Source organism: Centropristis striata, chromosome 19 (genome assembly GCF_030273125.1).
Source record: "Centropristis striata isolate RG_2023a ecotype Rhode Island chromosome 19, C.striata_1.0, whole genome shotgun sequence".
NCBI classification, from domain to species: Eukaryota; Metazoa; Chordata; class Actinopteri; order Perciformes; family Serranidae; genus Centropristis; species Centropristis striata.
The window spans coordinates 14728619-14745334 of NC_081535.1; the positions used below are offsets into that span (position 1 = coordinate 14728619).

The window sequence follows — 16716 nt, forward strand, 5'->3', positions numbered from 1 at the left end:
TAATGTGGCATACATTAAGCTGTTATAAATCTTTATGTTTGGCATTTATAGATCTTATCGTTATACTTTGAAATCAATGGCTGGGCTCTCAGGGGATTCGTTATTCTCCCTAGAGGCGAATCAAAACAGGCTACCCTATTTTCTTTCATAGCTTATGATACACATAGAAACATTTAAAGCCTCATGAATAATAAGAAACATCAATAAAAAAAAATCTCATATGGAGATGATGGTGATTCAGGAGCATGTTTTCAACATGAGGGCTTGACATAATGGAGAAACTGAGATTTAAGACACTGCCAGGAGCTTTGGAGGCTGACCTGATAGCACACTCATGCCAACGCCCGCTTTATATGAATGCCAAGTTGAAAACATCACAACCTCCCCATCCCTGCCAGCTTCATATCTTAATCCTACTCCGGCTTTATCACTTAAATCACCTTTAAGAACAAAAGCGGATCCTATAGGTGGCTTGCTGCACCTATTTGCCTGCGTGTCATCCCTCTGCCCTCCCTGAACAGATTTGGCTCCAGGCCACGGGAGCCGGGCTCTGTGAGGGAATATGAATGGCATTAGCTCCGGGCTGTTGCCATGGTGTTGACTTATTTACTGTACATCAGCCCACTGACTTCAAACAGCGCAGTACACGTTTTGGCTGCCATATTAGTGTCAGTGTTATCATCCAAAGGACACATTTCCACTGGGTGATTTAAAAAATTAAACTGTGGCTGCTTAAAAACAACAGAAAGTTATGAGCAAATGCAAAAAGGTCCTGTCAGCTGAAGACATATTGACCGAAAGAAAATGCATTATTATAATATGATAAATCAAACCCACACTTTATACATTGGTTTTTGTTAATAATACACATTATAAAAAACACATGAATTGCTATGAGATCAAAATGAAATGATGTTTATTAAAACTCTTTTTCCGGATATTGGCTCCTAATGAATAACATACTTTACATCTCAGAATTAATTTGGGTTTTTGATGTGTTGGGCAGCTGTTTTATCGAGGAGCAGCTGGACGCACATTTTAATCAAACCGTATGTAGGATCATCACTGAAAAAATTTGTGCTTAAAAACATGCTAAAGAAATGAATGCACTGAAGGCTTCAAAGGAAAAATTCTAAGAAAAGTGCTTATCCTGAACCGTTTTAGGGAAATATAAATATAAGAATACAAGTAAGAAACTCATATTTCATCTCCTTGCAAATTCAGCTGGTTGTATAAGAATGTAATTTGGATTCAAGGCTGTCAAGAGAGGATATTACAGATAAGCTTTGGCACGGCAATATTTGTGAATGGACAGAGAGATTTGTTTTGTTACGTCATCAGCAAGGGTGTGGTGGTGGTGGTGGATCTAGACCTTTTCAAATGGGTGGGGGTGGAGAGGCAGGCTGTGGTGACACACTGCATCTTTGCCAAAATTGCATGGGAATCGAATAAAATTGGCATACCTGTAAAGGGGAAATGTGGGTACCCATAGAACCGATTTTCATTCAGATATATTAAGGTCAAAGATCGAGGGACCCCTTAAAAATGGCCATGCCAGTTTGTACCTCGCCAACATACTAAGGCCCCCTTCACCACCAGCTAGCATGACAATTAATTATTTCACAAGAAAACGCTAAATAGGTCTTTGGCATGTAAGGACAGAAATATAGCACATCCCTGCTGAAAGCAATTCTTTTTTATGTATATATTCATTCTAGTGATTCCCTCTCTGAGCTTATGTTTGTGCAGTGGACTAAAATCTGTGTTTTGGAGAAATCTCCTAGCATATTTCAGGATTCCAGTAGCATAAGTGTGACAGTTGTTGCATGGATGGGTAAGCTTTGCCTGCCAAAATGTCCTATGCAGTCACTTCATGAAAAAGTTACGCAACAAAAAGAAAAGCTCTGATTTCTCCTATGAGTTTTGAGTTATATAAATATATAGTCATGACAGTAGTGGCATATTAGTGCATGTTCTCACTTTTTCCTTTTCTAATACGTACATACCTAAAAAAAATTAAACACTAAGTCATATATGACTCTATAGGTCAACAGCTTTGTTCATGTTCCTCAAACAGATATAAATTAAACTATATTATTTTTGTAAAATATGCAACCTAATGACCTTAATGAACCTAATGACCTGAGTTTGTGTTACACTGGAACTGCAAGACATGCATTGCCAGCTGCTTTTGTCACATCATGCACTACAGACATGGAAATTACACATTTATACAGTGTCAATAAATGTGAATAAATATCTTAATAAATATTTACTGCAAGACAAATTTACTCATGTTCATATAAATGATAAGACTATTGTGTTTTGTGCTTGCAGATGCAAACAGTGAACCAATGTTTACCTGTTCATTTGGTTCAAAGGAAACAAAGAGAAAATTATCATGGCAAAGACTTTGAATGTATGTATACTGACCGAGAAAAAGAGATAAAGCACGTCCTGTGATTACATCTGCATTGGACTGTGTATAATGCATCGCAGCATCAGAGACGTTGCTGCAAAAATGAGGGTGTAATCAAGATTCACACTGAGACAATGCTATGAGACATCTGTGCAAGCCTTTGAGTGCACACACACAAATGCTAATACAATATAGGAGGGTGAGGATGTTGGTTGTCTCATAAATCAAGGTGAAAAGCCAGCAGCACAAAAACTGAACTGAACAATGTCTTTAGAATTGTCATATGACAAAACATCTCTCTCTCGCATTTGTGCAATCATGGATCAGGATTGTGCTCCTCTGGTTCTTGTTCACCAGCTGATAGATTTCAAACAAAATATCACTATTCTCCACGGTATTAACAAACTTAATTTGAAGGGGATTGAAAAAGCAAGACCGGAAAATTGTGTTATATGGTTAGATTTAGCTGCTGCACCATTTCCTTTGAAGTACAGTTCATCAAATCTGCATCCTCCCTAGTAAATTAAACATTGTTACATCTGAAACCATGTTACGAGGTGTTGTAAATAGTTAAAGATGGTAGATATATTACACAACAAGCAATATAGTGATTTTAGAGGAAGTGGAGATGAAGTAAAATATGTGTAATTATAGATGTGAATACCAGTGTGGCGTTGAGTCACAAACTTGATGCTGTTAGACTGGAACAAAATCAGAAGTCTTGCAATTTGAGTTGGTATTTAACACCATTGATTCGTGACTTCACTTGGACTTAAGCCTCCACATTCAAATATGTTATATATTATATATATATATTATTATATATTTTATTAAGTACGAAGTGTTTAAAAAGTTTGCCATAAATCAACAGTGATGGGAGAATTATTCAGATCCCTTACTTGAGTAAAAGCACCAATACCACAATGCAGAAGTACTCCTACAAGTAAAAGCCCTGCATTAAAAACGTAATGAAGTAAAAGTACAAAAGTATCAAAGCAAAGCCCCGAGCACTATTGTTATACTGTGGATTTTTTCTTCTTCCTCTTCCAGACACAATTTCGTCCCACTACAAATTATATATCAAAATGTGCGGTTTGATCGGGATCGGTGTGCTATTACTTTTCCCTACAGAATACGAATTTTTGTCATATAGTTTTTTGTCAATCTCTATTCAATGACCATGATCATTTTTGGAGAAATTCTAAGAGTTTAATGGATGTGTATTGCAGTGGTCTGAAATTGTCTGAAACGTTTCTCTTTCCACACTCCTCCTGGCCATAATTGACACTCTATACTGCTCCTCATTGACTGTAATACAAAGATTTTCTGAGAGAAGCAGAACCGACCCCTGTTTTAAAATCGCACATGTCTGTAAAATATTTACTGTAGAAACACCAAAATCATATCAAAACGTTCAGGGAGTCCTTGTGATGCTCACGGTCTGGGTTTTTTTCTGATAGGAGCTACTGTTTGGCCAGAATAAGCCCAAACGTGAGACGAGAACAGAGGAGGAAAAAACTCTTTTTCTCAATGTTTCTGTGGGTTGCCTCTGTCGTCATTGACAACCACCTGAAGTTGCCGTGGTAACCTCTGAGCCTCAGGCCAGAGCCACAGTTAATCTACTGCTGACCCCTGTCTCCCATACAAAAATATCAAGTCTCTGTCAAACACAACCATGCACACCAACACCAACACCAACACACACCAACACACGCACACACACACACGCACACACACACACACGCACACACACTTGTATATAATATAGTATCATAACATTACTAGTATTAATTGTTTGAAATCTCTGAAGAATCTCATCATAGTGTACACACACCGGCAGTAGCCCCCGTGGCCCTTTCAGAATTTCCCCAGAGGACATTTACTAGTTATTAATGTTACACATTTATTTTTTTTGTTTTGTCCACAGAATATTTTGTATTTCACAGATATTGCATATTAGAGAAATATAGATTGTAGCATGTTAAATAGGTTGCATTACTATATACAACAAACAAAATACTCTCAGGAAAAAAATTAAAAAAAAGAAATCCCCGGATCCACTTAGTTGGAACCGCTCCCATAGGATCGAATTACATTTTTGTGACTGTAACATAGAATACTCTGTTGTTAAAGCACAATATGACTTGTTTAGGACTTGTGACTTGTTAGCCTTGACTAAGGACTTGACTTGCAACTTGCAAAAACAATGACTTTGTTTCTTTTTAATTGGAGTGATTGGACTACTAGGCACTCACCCCGCAGCAGTAGGTGGCGGTGTTGCGCTTTAAGCGACAAACCAGCTGTCATTCAGAGCGGAAGAAGAAGCAGAAGAAGAAGCTCACACGTGTGTCCAACATGTCTGCCCACCGTGTTGTTGTGTGTTGAGAAGCCATGAGCTGTGTGGACTAGTTTGACGCCGTTTTATTTCACAAACCGTACGGTAAAGTTATTGACGGCGGCCTAAGAGAGCATTAAAGCTTCAGGATGGCGCAGAGAAAGAAGAAAATGACGAAGAGGAAGAGGTACACAGGGAAAGACAGCGGAGACTTTGAACTGGCTGCTGAAGTTAAGGACGATGATTCGGTAAGAAACACTATTTTAAGACTACTTACTATACAGTCGACTGCTTATACATCCTGGTGGCATTTGACGTATGACAGCACCTTTTACAATAAGTGTTATAAAAGCGACAAGAACAGGACGGGTTTACCATCCTAAGGTATACATACGGGGGTATAGCTCAGTGGTAGAGCATTTGACTGCAGATCAAGAGGTCTCCGGTTCAAATCCGGATGCCCCCTGAATATTGTTTTCACCAACTGTGCACATGACACATGAATAGTCACTTAACGTACTCCATTACTACCACAAGTCTCTCCAATGCGTTAGCAAAACAACAAAAGTGGTATGAGCAAATTCTACTCATCAAAAGTCAAAGAACTTACTATACAGAGTGAATAAAATATACAACACTCTCCTTGTTGAGATTGTTTATATCTGCATATCCTCAAAGATCAGATTGAGAAAGGAAGACATTTACTTGACAAATTATAAATTCTTAATGTAAACACTGGCTGAAATTGTTCGAGATATATTTGTCATGGAAAAGTTTTTCGAATAATTCCTTTCGAAATTCAAATAGATTACATTCCAAAATAACTGACCCCCACCCAATATTAATATGAAACATGACTCCAACTAAATAAATGCCTAACTGTATCTTTGTTTGGTTTGTGAGCCTTATGTATGTCTTGTTTTTTTTGTGTTTTATTGTAGTGTCTATATCTTTGCAGAAATCAATACAAATTGAAATTAATAAAACATTGCATATTGAGAGACTACTTCAATGCTTCAAGCTGTTTAGAACTGTTATCCTATCTTGTCAGAATCATCCAGGGAAAACATGTCCTTACATCAGAAGAAACTTCAGCTGAATGCAATAATAAAGGAGGTGCATGCTTTATTTGGTCCTTCTGTCATGTTGTTAACAAGCTATTTTTGTGTTTTTCTGATTGGTCTAACAGCCAGGGAGGAAACTCCCGCGCTTCCCGACCACATCAGACTGCCTGTCAGATGTGGAGCCTGACACCAGGGAGCTGGTCAGAGCCCAGAACAAGAAGAAAAAGAAGTCTGGAGGCTTTCAGTCCATGGGTAAGACCTAGTCAAGAGTGTACAGTAGGGCTGTGCGATATGGACCAAAAGTTATATCCCGATATATTTAGGCTGAATATCGATACGAGATATATCCCAATATTTTTATCACAAAGTGAGAGCAAATGTTCAGTCAAAGCCAAATATGAAATGTCACAAGTAGTTTTATTGAAACTTTTAATTTAAGTGAACATAAATACTGTAACAGGACTACCTTTAAAAAAAAAAAAAAAAAAAAAATCAAAGCTCCATAGTGCACATTTAAATAAAAAATATCTTAACTAAAAAGCCTATGAAATAAAATAGGCCAATCTTTTTCCGAAAAAAAAAAAAGAATAACGAACATTACAAAAGAACTAAATATATATTATATATATTTAGTTATTTTATCATATATATAAAATATATATTTTTTTAACTTTATCGATATATGCGATATGTTCTAATTCCGTATCACATTTAAAAATATATTGATATATCGCCCAGCCGTAGTGTACAGATATATTAATTTGAGGAGAGCCTGATCCACTGTTTCCCAAGAGGCAAAATTGTTGAACTACATTATGTATGATTTTAGGTCTCAGCTACCCTGTATATAAAGGCGTCATGAAGAAGGGTTACAAAGTTCCCACTCCAATCCAAAGAAAAGTAAGTCAGTACCACCTCAGCATCTCATAATCAAACATGTGTGACTTCTAACAGCCCCATATAATCATGCTTAATCCTCCCTTACCCCTATTCAGACTATCCCAGTGATTCTTGATGGCAAGGATATGGTAGCCATGGCCAGGACTGGCAGTGGTAAGACGGCTGCCTTCCTGGTGCCCATGTTTGAGAAGTTAAAAGCCCCTCAAGCCCAAACAGGAGCCAGGGCCTTCATCCTGACCCCCACCAGAGAGCTGGCCCTGCAGACCATGAAGTTCACAAAAGAGGTCAGATGATAAGACTGAGTAACTGTTGTTCGTTTAGGTGTCTAGGTTGGCCCTTATGTCCCTGATTCTATTTTTCTCTCACTGTGTTATGGTATTATAGTTGGGGAGGTTCACCGGCCTCAAGACTGCCTTGATCCTCGGTGGAGACAGGTGTGTAATTTCTCAATATTCTTCTGCTGTTAGTTAGACTCTGAGGGATGTAAAGTTGTCCTTTTAAGTCTTTATTGAATAAATGTCTCTGCTCTTTTCCAGAATGGACGATCAGTTTGCAGCCCTTCATGAAAACCCTGACATGTGAGTGTTTTATTGAGCCACAGGTTAAATATTTATAATAAAAAAGTTATGAGAAAACTTATGTAAGAAACTGCAACTATGATAACAAGCTTCAGATACTCGATACTTTTAAAAATGAGTATTGTATCAGGATACAACGTTTAAGTATCGATACTTTTTTGAGTATCGATACTTTTGACAACCCTAGCGCTTACTCAAAATGGTAATCTCTTCATTCATGTATGGTATTTTAAAAATCCTGTTCTCTTCCCTTTCTTCTCCAGAATCATCGGTACCCCAGGTCGCCTGATGCACGTGATCACAGAGATGAACCTGAAGCTGAACAGTGTGGAGTATGTGGTGTTTGATGAGGCTGACAGGTGAGAATTGGAATTGTTTCAAGATGTCATATATTCATCCCACAGCTTGGATTCACACTTGCATGCACGTATATGTAAACATGTCTTTGTTTCTCCTCTGCTCAGGTTGTTTGAAATGGGTTTTGCTGAGCAGCTTCAGGAGATCATCCGGAGGCTTCCAGACACCAGACAGACGCTGCTGTTCTCCGCCACGCTGCCCAAACTGCTGGTAGAGTTTGCCCGAGCGGGTGAGAACAACAATCAGTTCTGTTTAACATGCATCCATCATAATCAAAGCATCAACACCTTAATCATAATATGTATAACAACATATTTGTGCTAAAGACTCAAGATAACTAAATAAGCTTTTTTGTTTATTTTCAGGTCTGACAGAACCGGTGTTGATTCGTTTGGATGTCGATTCTAAACTCAGTGACCAGATTAAGGTAAACAATAAACAGATTGTTATAATCTTTTTCCCCACTTGTTTTTCTTTGTTGATTTTCATCATTTAACAAACATAAATATACAGGGCAGAGTACTACATTATAGCATAAAGATGAAATAATAAAAATAACATTCAGGATGGATAAGAATCAACAAATATATAAAATAAGATTAAAAATAAATGAATAATTAAAGATAAAATAAAAAGAGGAGGGGTTCGGCTACAGCGACAGTTTTGACTCTTTTACATAATGTGGCCTGGCTTATGATTAGAAAAACATTGTTATTCTTAAAAATATGAGGGAAAGAATGAGAATTAGTCTGCAATATCAATATTTTTTGACTGAATTTATACTTTTATTATGATAAAAAAAACAGATTAATAGATGTTCCTGCAGAATTGTGAAGTTTGGTTACCTCCTTCAGAATGAATCTGTGTCAATAATAATTAGATTTAAAAAAAAAAAAAGACAGAATATGCTGCTTGTTTCTTGGTGCTAACTCCTCTCTTCACATTTTTCCATCCTGTACAAAATCCTAATTTCCCCTGCCTGTCCTATAGCTGTCCTTTTTCCACCTGCGTATGGATGACAAACAAGCACTGCTGCTTCATCTGCTGAGAAATGTAGTGAAGCCTCAGGAGCAGACGGTGGTTTTTGTCGCCACCAAACACCATGTGGAGTACATCAAAGAGGTAAGACACTAACAGCAGAATAACTCCGTTGGGTCTCTCTTTGTGAGCATTTTTCCTCAGTGAACCCTCAAATATTCTTCACAAGTTTAGCTGTGAAAGTTTTCTCATATCAAAATAGGCCTGTGTGATTATATGTTCTCAATAAGTGATAGCAAGAAATTTCAGGTCAATTACGGTGATCAGCTGTGAGCATATTTACTCGATCGGAAATGTGCATGACAGCAGCCAATCAGAAAAGTAAACAGAAAGCCCAAACGTGGAGCTAAACACGGAGCTGAGGGTGGCAAAATAGATGTCAGCTATGACTTGGAGCAGTAAACCAGGGAGGAACAGGTGAATGTTTGGAAAGAGCAGAGGAAATTACAATCTATCCGCTGTATGGAGAGAAAACTAACATTCCCAGTGGTGCATTCAATAGCATTTGAACGGCTATGGTGCATTAAAGACTGTGGGACATATGAAAACTTACAGAAAAACAAGTTATAACTGAATGGAACTTATAAACAAGTTAGCAAAACATTTACAGCGTAGGCTTTCAAACATCCACAAATTTGTTATTTTTGGTTCTTGCATATCTGCAAAAACACTCAGGACTGTAAAGTAGTTCACTGTGTTATATATTTTTCTACATTGATTGTACTGTTGAGTAAAAATTGTTTTCATATTTTTCTATGTTCATCTTATTTAATTTGCATTGTTATTTACTTTGTATGTTAATAAAATATTGAACTAATCTCCAGTTTCTTTAGTCTTCAGTACAGATGCAAAAAATATATTGTGATAATTTTTTTTACCATATCGCCCAGCCCATAAGAAACATCAGCTTTGGTTTAATGGTAATTCTTTTGATTTGGTCTCCAGCTGCTGAAGTTAGAAGGGATAGAGTGCGCCTACATCTACAGCTCCCTCGATCAGACTGCCAGAAAGATCAATATTGGGAAGTTTGTGCATCGGAAAGCCATGGTGCTGATTGTGACAGATGTTGCTGCTCGTGGTATAGACATCCCCATGCTGGACAATGTCATCAACTACAACTTCCCCTCCAAGCCCAAGCTTTTCCTGCACAGAGTTGGTGAGTGGAATCTACAATCAATTATGACTATGATTTTTTAAATTTATTTAACCAAATTCTAATAAGAGAAAGAAGTGAGGAGATTTTTTTCTTTTGGAATATTTTATTTTCACACTTTTAGTAAGTCACAAATTACAGAACACAATACAATACACCAAAGAAACCCAATCTTCCTATCCTTCATAACATAACAACATAAACCCAGACAAAAAAAAACAAAAAGGACATTTTTACTCAGTTATAATGAATACATTTTAGATGTAAATTTAGGAACATTTTCATGAATCGGTTTCTCCACATCAGTAAGTGCTGGTAGAGTCATTTCAGGGCCCAGATTAGTCCTCAGAAAAGATTTTAACTGAAGATAACAGAAGAAAGTAAGTGAGGAGATTCATATGATTTATGAAGATTATATGGTGTTTTCCCATCAGGCCGTGTTGGACGTGCTGGACGCAGTGGTATAGCCTACAGTATGATTTGCCCAGACGAGATTCCTTTTGTCTACGACCTTCATCTCTTCCTTGGCAGACCGGTTCAGTTTGCCACACCTGAACACACACCAGGTAGGCCTGCCAGGACTTCAACCGATTAATTAACTCTTGGATTGATTAGTTGTCACAATCTTTGGCTCTCTGTTGTAACGCTCTCCGATCTAAAACTCTCCTCTCTTCCTCCAGATTCAGAGGGAGTGTTTGGTCGAGTCCCTCAGAGTATCCTGGATGATGAAAGTTCCCATTTATTCACGGCTCATGAAAACTCCCTGGACCTGCAAAACCTGCACCACGTCTCAGAGAACGCCTACAAGCAGTATCTCAAGTCCCGACCAAACCCCGCACCTGAGTCCATCAGGCGGGTCAAAACCACAGATGTGTCCATCATGGCTGTCCATCCATTACTCGGTCAGTTTGAAGGAGGATGAACTATCAAGGGTGCAGTAATCGTGGTAAAGAGACTGTAGTTTGTGACAGTGTTTGCATGGTCTTGTTTCAGGGTCAGGTTTGGAAAAAATGGAACTGGAGCGCCTTCAAATAGTCGATGCCATCAAAGGCTACAGATCCAAATCAGTGAGTTACAGTATATAATAATGCAGATATCTCATAGTGCTGAAATCTCCTGCTAACCTGTTATAAAATTAAAAAAAAATCTCCTTTTGTGTTCTTGCAGACTATCTTTGAAATCAACTCTAACAGTAAGTCGCAGGCTGGTGAGGTGATGCGGAAAAAACGCTCCAAAGACACGCGACTGGTGGACAAATTCAGCAAACAGAGAGACAGCATGGCTGCAGAAAGCCAGCTACATCATGCCGTCAAGCCCAGCACCTCTGTCGACATTGAGTTCACACACAACACGGACGAAGAAGAGGAAGATATAAAGGCAAGAAACTCTTTTGCCTCCATGATATTATGATACCCAACCATCTACAGTTTATTTACTTTTGAGCGTTTTGAAAGATTTGCACGTGGAGCACTGAGAATATAACCCAGACACCAAAGCACAATGGAGTGTCCCTGTGGGTTTTCTTTAGACATTAGGGCTGCAGAAGATTTTTTGTTGATCAGTTAATCTGTGGATTATTATCTTGATTGTTTTGTTTTTAAAATGTCAGAAAATTGAGAAATTATGTGAAATTAATTATACATTTTTGTAATCACAACTTCCCTATTCTCAAATAGAAGTCTTGTTGTCTCTCACCATGTCTCCCAAAATCCAAAGATATTCAGTTCATTATTTATTACAATGAAGAAGAAGCCAATGTTTTGGCATTTTTGCTTCTAAGATTTCCCTTCTATAGAGAGAGCACTATCTTTACTATATGTTCATTTCTGTGACAAAGTAAGGCTGCCGAATTTCACAAGATTTTCATGGCCAAAGGAACTCCATATCAGTAGAAATTTTAAAAATAAAGTGTACAAAAAGCACAATTACACTTAATGGTTGCTGAAAAGGCAACCAGATAAACTAATGAATTTATAACCCTAAGCCTTTAACTGAATTGCAGATTAACATGTAATTCTTGATGTTTCCACCAGGGGGTGTTCTCCACTGTGGTCGGTGGAAAAAAGAGAAGCCTGCAGGAAGGTGGGGAAGAACAGTCAAAGAACAAGAGAAGCAGGCAATCAGGCAAAGATGAGGAGTTTTACATCCCCTACAGACCCAAAGACTTACACTCTGAGAGAGGGTGAGGCATTCAGATTTTTGAAAAATGTTAAATAAAAACATCCGATTTGATTGAATGTATTATATGCAAGTGATAACATGTGACTCTGTGTGGTTTTAGGTTAAGTCTCGGCGGAGAGGGCACTGCCTTTGAACAGCAGGCGTCCTCAGCTGTCCTGGACCTCATGGGAGACGAGGGAGCCAGGTTAAACCAGCACAAGAACATCATGAAATGGTGAAAATTTTAATTCCACTCGATGTCCGTCTCCTCATTTTGACAGCTCATGTTTCTGATCCTGCCATTTCTTACTATAATTTATCGTCTCTATATCATTTGTAGGGACCGTAAGAGGAAGCGCTTTGTGAGAGAAGGAGGAGGAGAGGACCAGAAGAAGAAGCTCCGACTAGACGGTGGACAGGTCATCAATAACAAGAAGAACAAGAAGAACTTGTATCCTTTTTTTGTACTTGTTTACTATCGCTGTTCTCTCTCACTCTTGATAACATTAAGCTGTGTTGTTGAAATGTTGTGTTCCCTAACGGCGCGTCAGTTACGAGGAGTGGAAGAAAAAATACAAGGTTGATGACGGAGGATCTGGCTCAGATGGAGAGGGAGGAGCAAGAGGAGGACGAGGAGGACGGAGGCCAGGAGGAGGAGGACGAGGACGAGGAGGAGGAGGAGGAGGAGGAGGAGGTAGGAGAGCAACTGTAGTCTCAACACTTTAGGACTGATCTATTACATGTAATGGATCGAAAAATGTACTATTAAAATCTGCTGATTAAATCAAAAGGTTACTTATAAGGCTGAATATTTGATACATTCACAAAATACAATATTAAATATCCACTTTTGCAGAATTATTTATGCAGAGGGAACACATTTATAAAGCAAGTCATTTTGGGAAATTCACTTATTCGTTTTCATGTGTCAAGATGAAAAAATGACCATTCTCATATTTGTCTTGTATACGGCTATAGCCAGCAGCTGGCCAACTTATTTAAGAACAAAGACCGGATTCAGCTTATGTCTAACAGAATCTAAAACTCTCAATGTACAAAAACCAAAGTTTAAAAATTATAATTCGCCGTATTACAGGAGTTTATATGTTGGACTGTTTCTTGGCTATGAGCTGTCCCGACGAACTTGCTGCTTGTGACCCAAAAAATAGATAATAACCCTGTCACTTTTGAACACTTTTTCCTTGCTTCCAGTCTTGTCTTTGCGCCAAGCTAACCAGCATTATATATTTAAAGGACAAATATGAAAGTGGTATCGACCACATCCACACATAAGGGGAGTTTCCATTACAGTCCAATACTCGGAATGAGGTGGGTCTCACTCGGTGAAACGCCCCTAATTTGAATATGAGTCCTCCTGAGCATTTTTTTGTCTGGACTTTTCTTGGCTCTGTCGAAGAGCAGGGCCGTTTTTCCTCCCCTGAAAAATGCCTGGTTGCTGATTGGATAGAACGATAAGCAGGATGTGACGTAGTACTCAACGCCACAACAACACGTGCCATTTGTAAAAGCCGGCCAAGTAGCGAGTAGTCCCAAGCGATAATAAACATAAGCCCCTTTCATAGTGTGGTCCCGCAAATCCCCGCTGTATTGCTGGAAAAATCTGTGCCAGCTCTTCGTCTTAGGGTGTTCATAGTGATCCTGCAAAGGCGTGATTTTCTGCCCTTTCATAGTGCAGTTTGGTGTCGCGGAACGAGGTGCACAGTAGCACAGTGCTAATAGGCTAACAGTTAGCTCTGTAGCAGTACAGTGTGTATGTGCTGCTGCTGCAGGAGGTGTTCACTTAGCGATCTCTGTTCACAACAAGCACTGGACACTGCAGTTAACGATGCTGGTTAATTCATGATCACTATGTTTGTGATCAGCGGAGACGCTGTGCACAGTTGGCGACGGCAGCCACAGTAGCATCTCCCGTATTTAATCTGTCGCGCATTTGATCATGGATCACAGTTAAAACTGTTGGTAAGCGACTACGCGACGATCGAAAACCATACGTCACCTCCGGAGTCTTGTAAATCCCTCTGGGGGGCCTTTTTGTAGTGGAGACATGCAGAGTGAGCGGACATGTGAGAGGGCGTGGCCTGAGACTTTCCCAGCGGCCACTCTTCCTCCTAAAGGCCATATATACATTGTACAATGTTATTCAGGATAGAGCAGAAAGGCAAAATGCTGATTTCCCACCTACTAGAACTGTTCCTTTAAATTTATTAAATTAAATTTAACCTCCAAAGGTTTGTGAAGATTGTTTGCTTTAATGCCTCACCAGAATAAGATGCTTACATTTCAGGTCTGTACTAAGTAAATGTTTTTTTACCATCAAAAAATACAAGAAATTAAAAAGAAAAATCCTTGTTTCTGTGTTTTCTCTCTCCCAGGTCGTGGCCGTGGTCGGGGTCGTGGCCGTAGTAGTAATCCTAACTTCCAGAGCCCTTCGCGTCCGGGACCGCAGATGACGCCCGGTGGCCGCAGAGTGCGATCCGAGCTGAAGACGAGCGAGCAGATCCTGAAGCAGCGCAAGAAAGACCAGAAGCACCAGTTCCTGCAGAGCGGAGGGCTCAAGAAATTCCGTAACGGCAAAAACAAGCAGTGGCTCGGAGAAGTCAAGAAGTCAGGCTTTGGACGGGGCGGCCAAAAGAAGGGGAAGATGAGGAAGAAACTCTGAGGAGGACACTAAGGGACAGCTGTCTCAGAGGGACGATGGCGAGAGATAATTGAGACGGAGGTCACCATGAAGGACTGGATGATGAAAACTATTATCTCCCCAAACCACCTTAAATAATTTCACGGCGTCTTTCACAAAGACGAGTTGAGGAAAGCGTTTCTAGACTGTAGAGATGAGCTACTGAACTCAGTATGTATAAGAATAATCCAATGAACTCGATTTCCTCTTTTGTGTGTTGGCAGACTGTACTTTTGAGTACCAAGTTATTTCTATACACATTATTAACTGATGGCAAAATACAGATGTGAATAAGACAATTTTCTGTGTGTCGTCATCATTTGCAGTCAGCTGCAACAAGAAAGTCTGTTTATAAAGTAGCTATCCAAAATATATCTGTACATGTATCTTCATTCTTGGAGTTGTGTTTCTTGTAACGTAATCTGAGTGAAAGACAAATAGGCTCCATGCTCGACCAGAGGTATAAGGAGGGACTGCTATGGGGTCCCTTAAGTACAGTTCTGTGCTGGACTATACTTGTTCTGGTCTATAAATTTTAAAAAGTAGGAATCCTATGTCTGGAAGAACATCTTTAAGATGTGAGAAGCACATGGGATGACAATATAGCTCCATTAACCGGGGTAATATTATCAGGAGGGCTGTGGTCTGACGTTTTCTATCTGCTGTCCTTTTGTACATTTATTTGCTATATCCCAGTCTGGTAACCCATAGGTGTAACCACAGGCTGTAAAAGGCTTTTTGGTGTGACTCTGTTTTCCCTGTCTTCTGCCTTCATATTTGCCAGTATGTCGTTTCTTCTAAAGTCTCTTAAGGAAGATTGCATGGTCCAAAATGTTCAGCTTCTCATCATTTATAACCTATGTTAAATGTTGTTATACAACAAATTATGTGTTCAGTAAAAGGGATGAAGCTGTCATAAGTAGGTGGAAGATATTCTAATTATAATTTTCTACTAATTAAGAAATTAGGTATACATCTTCATGCAGCACAATGCTGCACTCTTTTGGTGGGAAACCAGCACTACACGTGTATCAGTGTGCCAGGAGGGTACCACTGTTTACTCACCACTTATTGTTATGTCACTTGTTTTTGTGGCAGGAAAAGACAGGCAGGCAATTACATTCAGGGAGTTTTATTTATTTTCTTCTTTTTTTTTTAAACGAGAGATAGCAATTCTAACTTATTAAAATATATCCATATTTATCTGTAATATTAGAGTTAAGTTAAGTTTTTGAACAGTGCCAAAAAAACCCCCTCCATTCTAAGGACAAAAATGGCACTTTCCTAAAAACTGGTAATAATGCTATATTAATATTTCCACTTTTTTTAAACTAAAATTTTGAAACCAGGGATCTCGATTGAAAGTACAGTATAATGTAATGGAATTCATTATTTTGTTCTGTAATGACCATGGTATCTGTGGTTTTAATGAATTTCAATGGAGACATTTTTTTGTCTTTAAGGGTCTCAGTGTCTGTATTTCTGCTACACATTTATTTTAGACTTGTTATAGGATTGAGGTTTAACTTCCAAAATTCACAAAAAAAATTGTCACCAAACCAAATAAAAAAAAGCTTTTAATTTGTATTAAGGCATGCACTCTAATAGTTTTTTAAAATTATTTTTTCTACATTTTATTCATTGATATTATATTAATCAACAATATACCAAACTACCAGTTTTTTCTCATGAATAATGGACTGAACGTCACACATCTGAGAAGCATCACATCTGACTGTTGTCAGATGTTAAATGATCATGTAATTTATTTCCTGCAGAAGATACGACAGTCGATCATCCGACAAAGCGGCATTCTCACATTTCTTCAGCTGCTGGGAAGGTGCAAAACATGACCACATGCACGGCAGCCTCGGAGGAAAGAGCAGCACTGCACCAATAAAAGTGAGGCGGACAAGTGGCTCAGTCCATCTGGATGTGGTTACAGTGTTTTTTGGCCATCAGAGGTTATTCATGGCTGCAGTAACTCGAGGGCTGAGATTTGTGTCTTCCAGTC

At 38.8% G+C, this 16716-nt stretch overlaps 1 protein-coding gene and 1 non-coding gene across 2 annotated transcripts; both read left to right on the forward strand.

Annotated features, from left to right (window-relative positions):
* Positions 1 to 4748: 4748 nt before the first annotated feature.
* On the forward strand, positions 4749 to 15001 carry ddx54 (DEAD (Asp-Glu-Ala-Asp) box polypeptide 54). Its single transcript, XM_059358670.1, has 20 exons — positions 4749 to 5002; positions 5944 to 6070; positions 6648 to 6718; positions 6814 to 7002; positions 7103 to 7152; positions 7255 to 7296; positions 7560 to 7655; positions 7761 to 7882; positions 8019 to 8080; positions 8644 to 8775; positions 9637 to 9847; positions 10279 to 10410; positions 10525 to 10746; positions 10838 to 10911; positions 11012 to 11221; positions 11878 to 12026; positions 12126 to 12239; positions 12345 to 12455; positions 12556 to 12698; positions 14398 to 15001. Exons 1-20 carry the CDS (start codon positions 4904 to 4906, stop codon positions 14682 to 14684), a joined length of 2643 nt encoding a protein of 880 aa, XP_059214653.1. The 5' UTR covers positions 4749 to 4903; the 3' UTR covers positions 14685 to 15001.
* Positions 5149 to 5220, forward strand: trnac-gca (transfer RNA cysteine (anticodon GCA)). Its single transcript has one exon. It is a non-coding gene; the product is annotated as a tRNA-Cys (tRNA).
* Positions 15002 to 16716: the final 1715 nt, after the last annotated feature.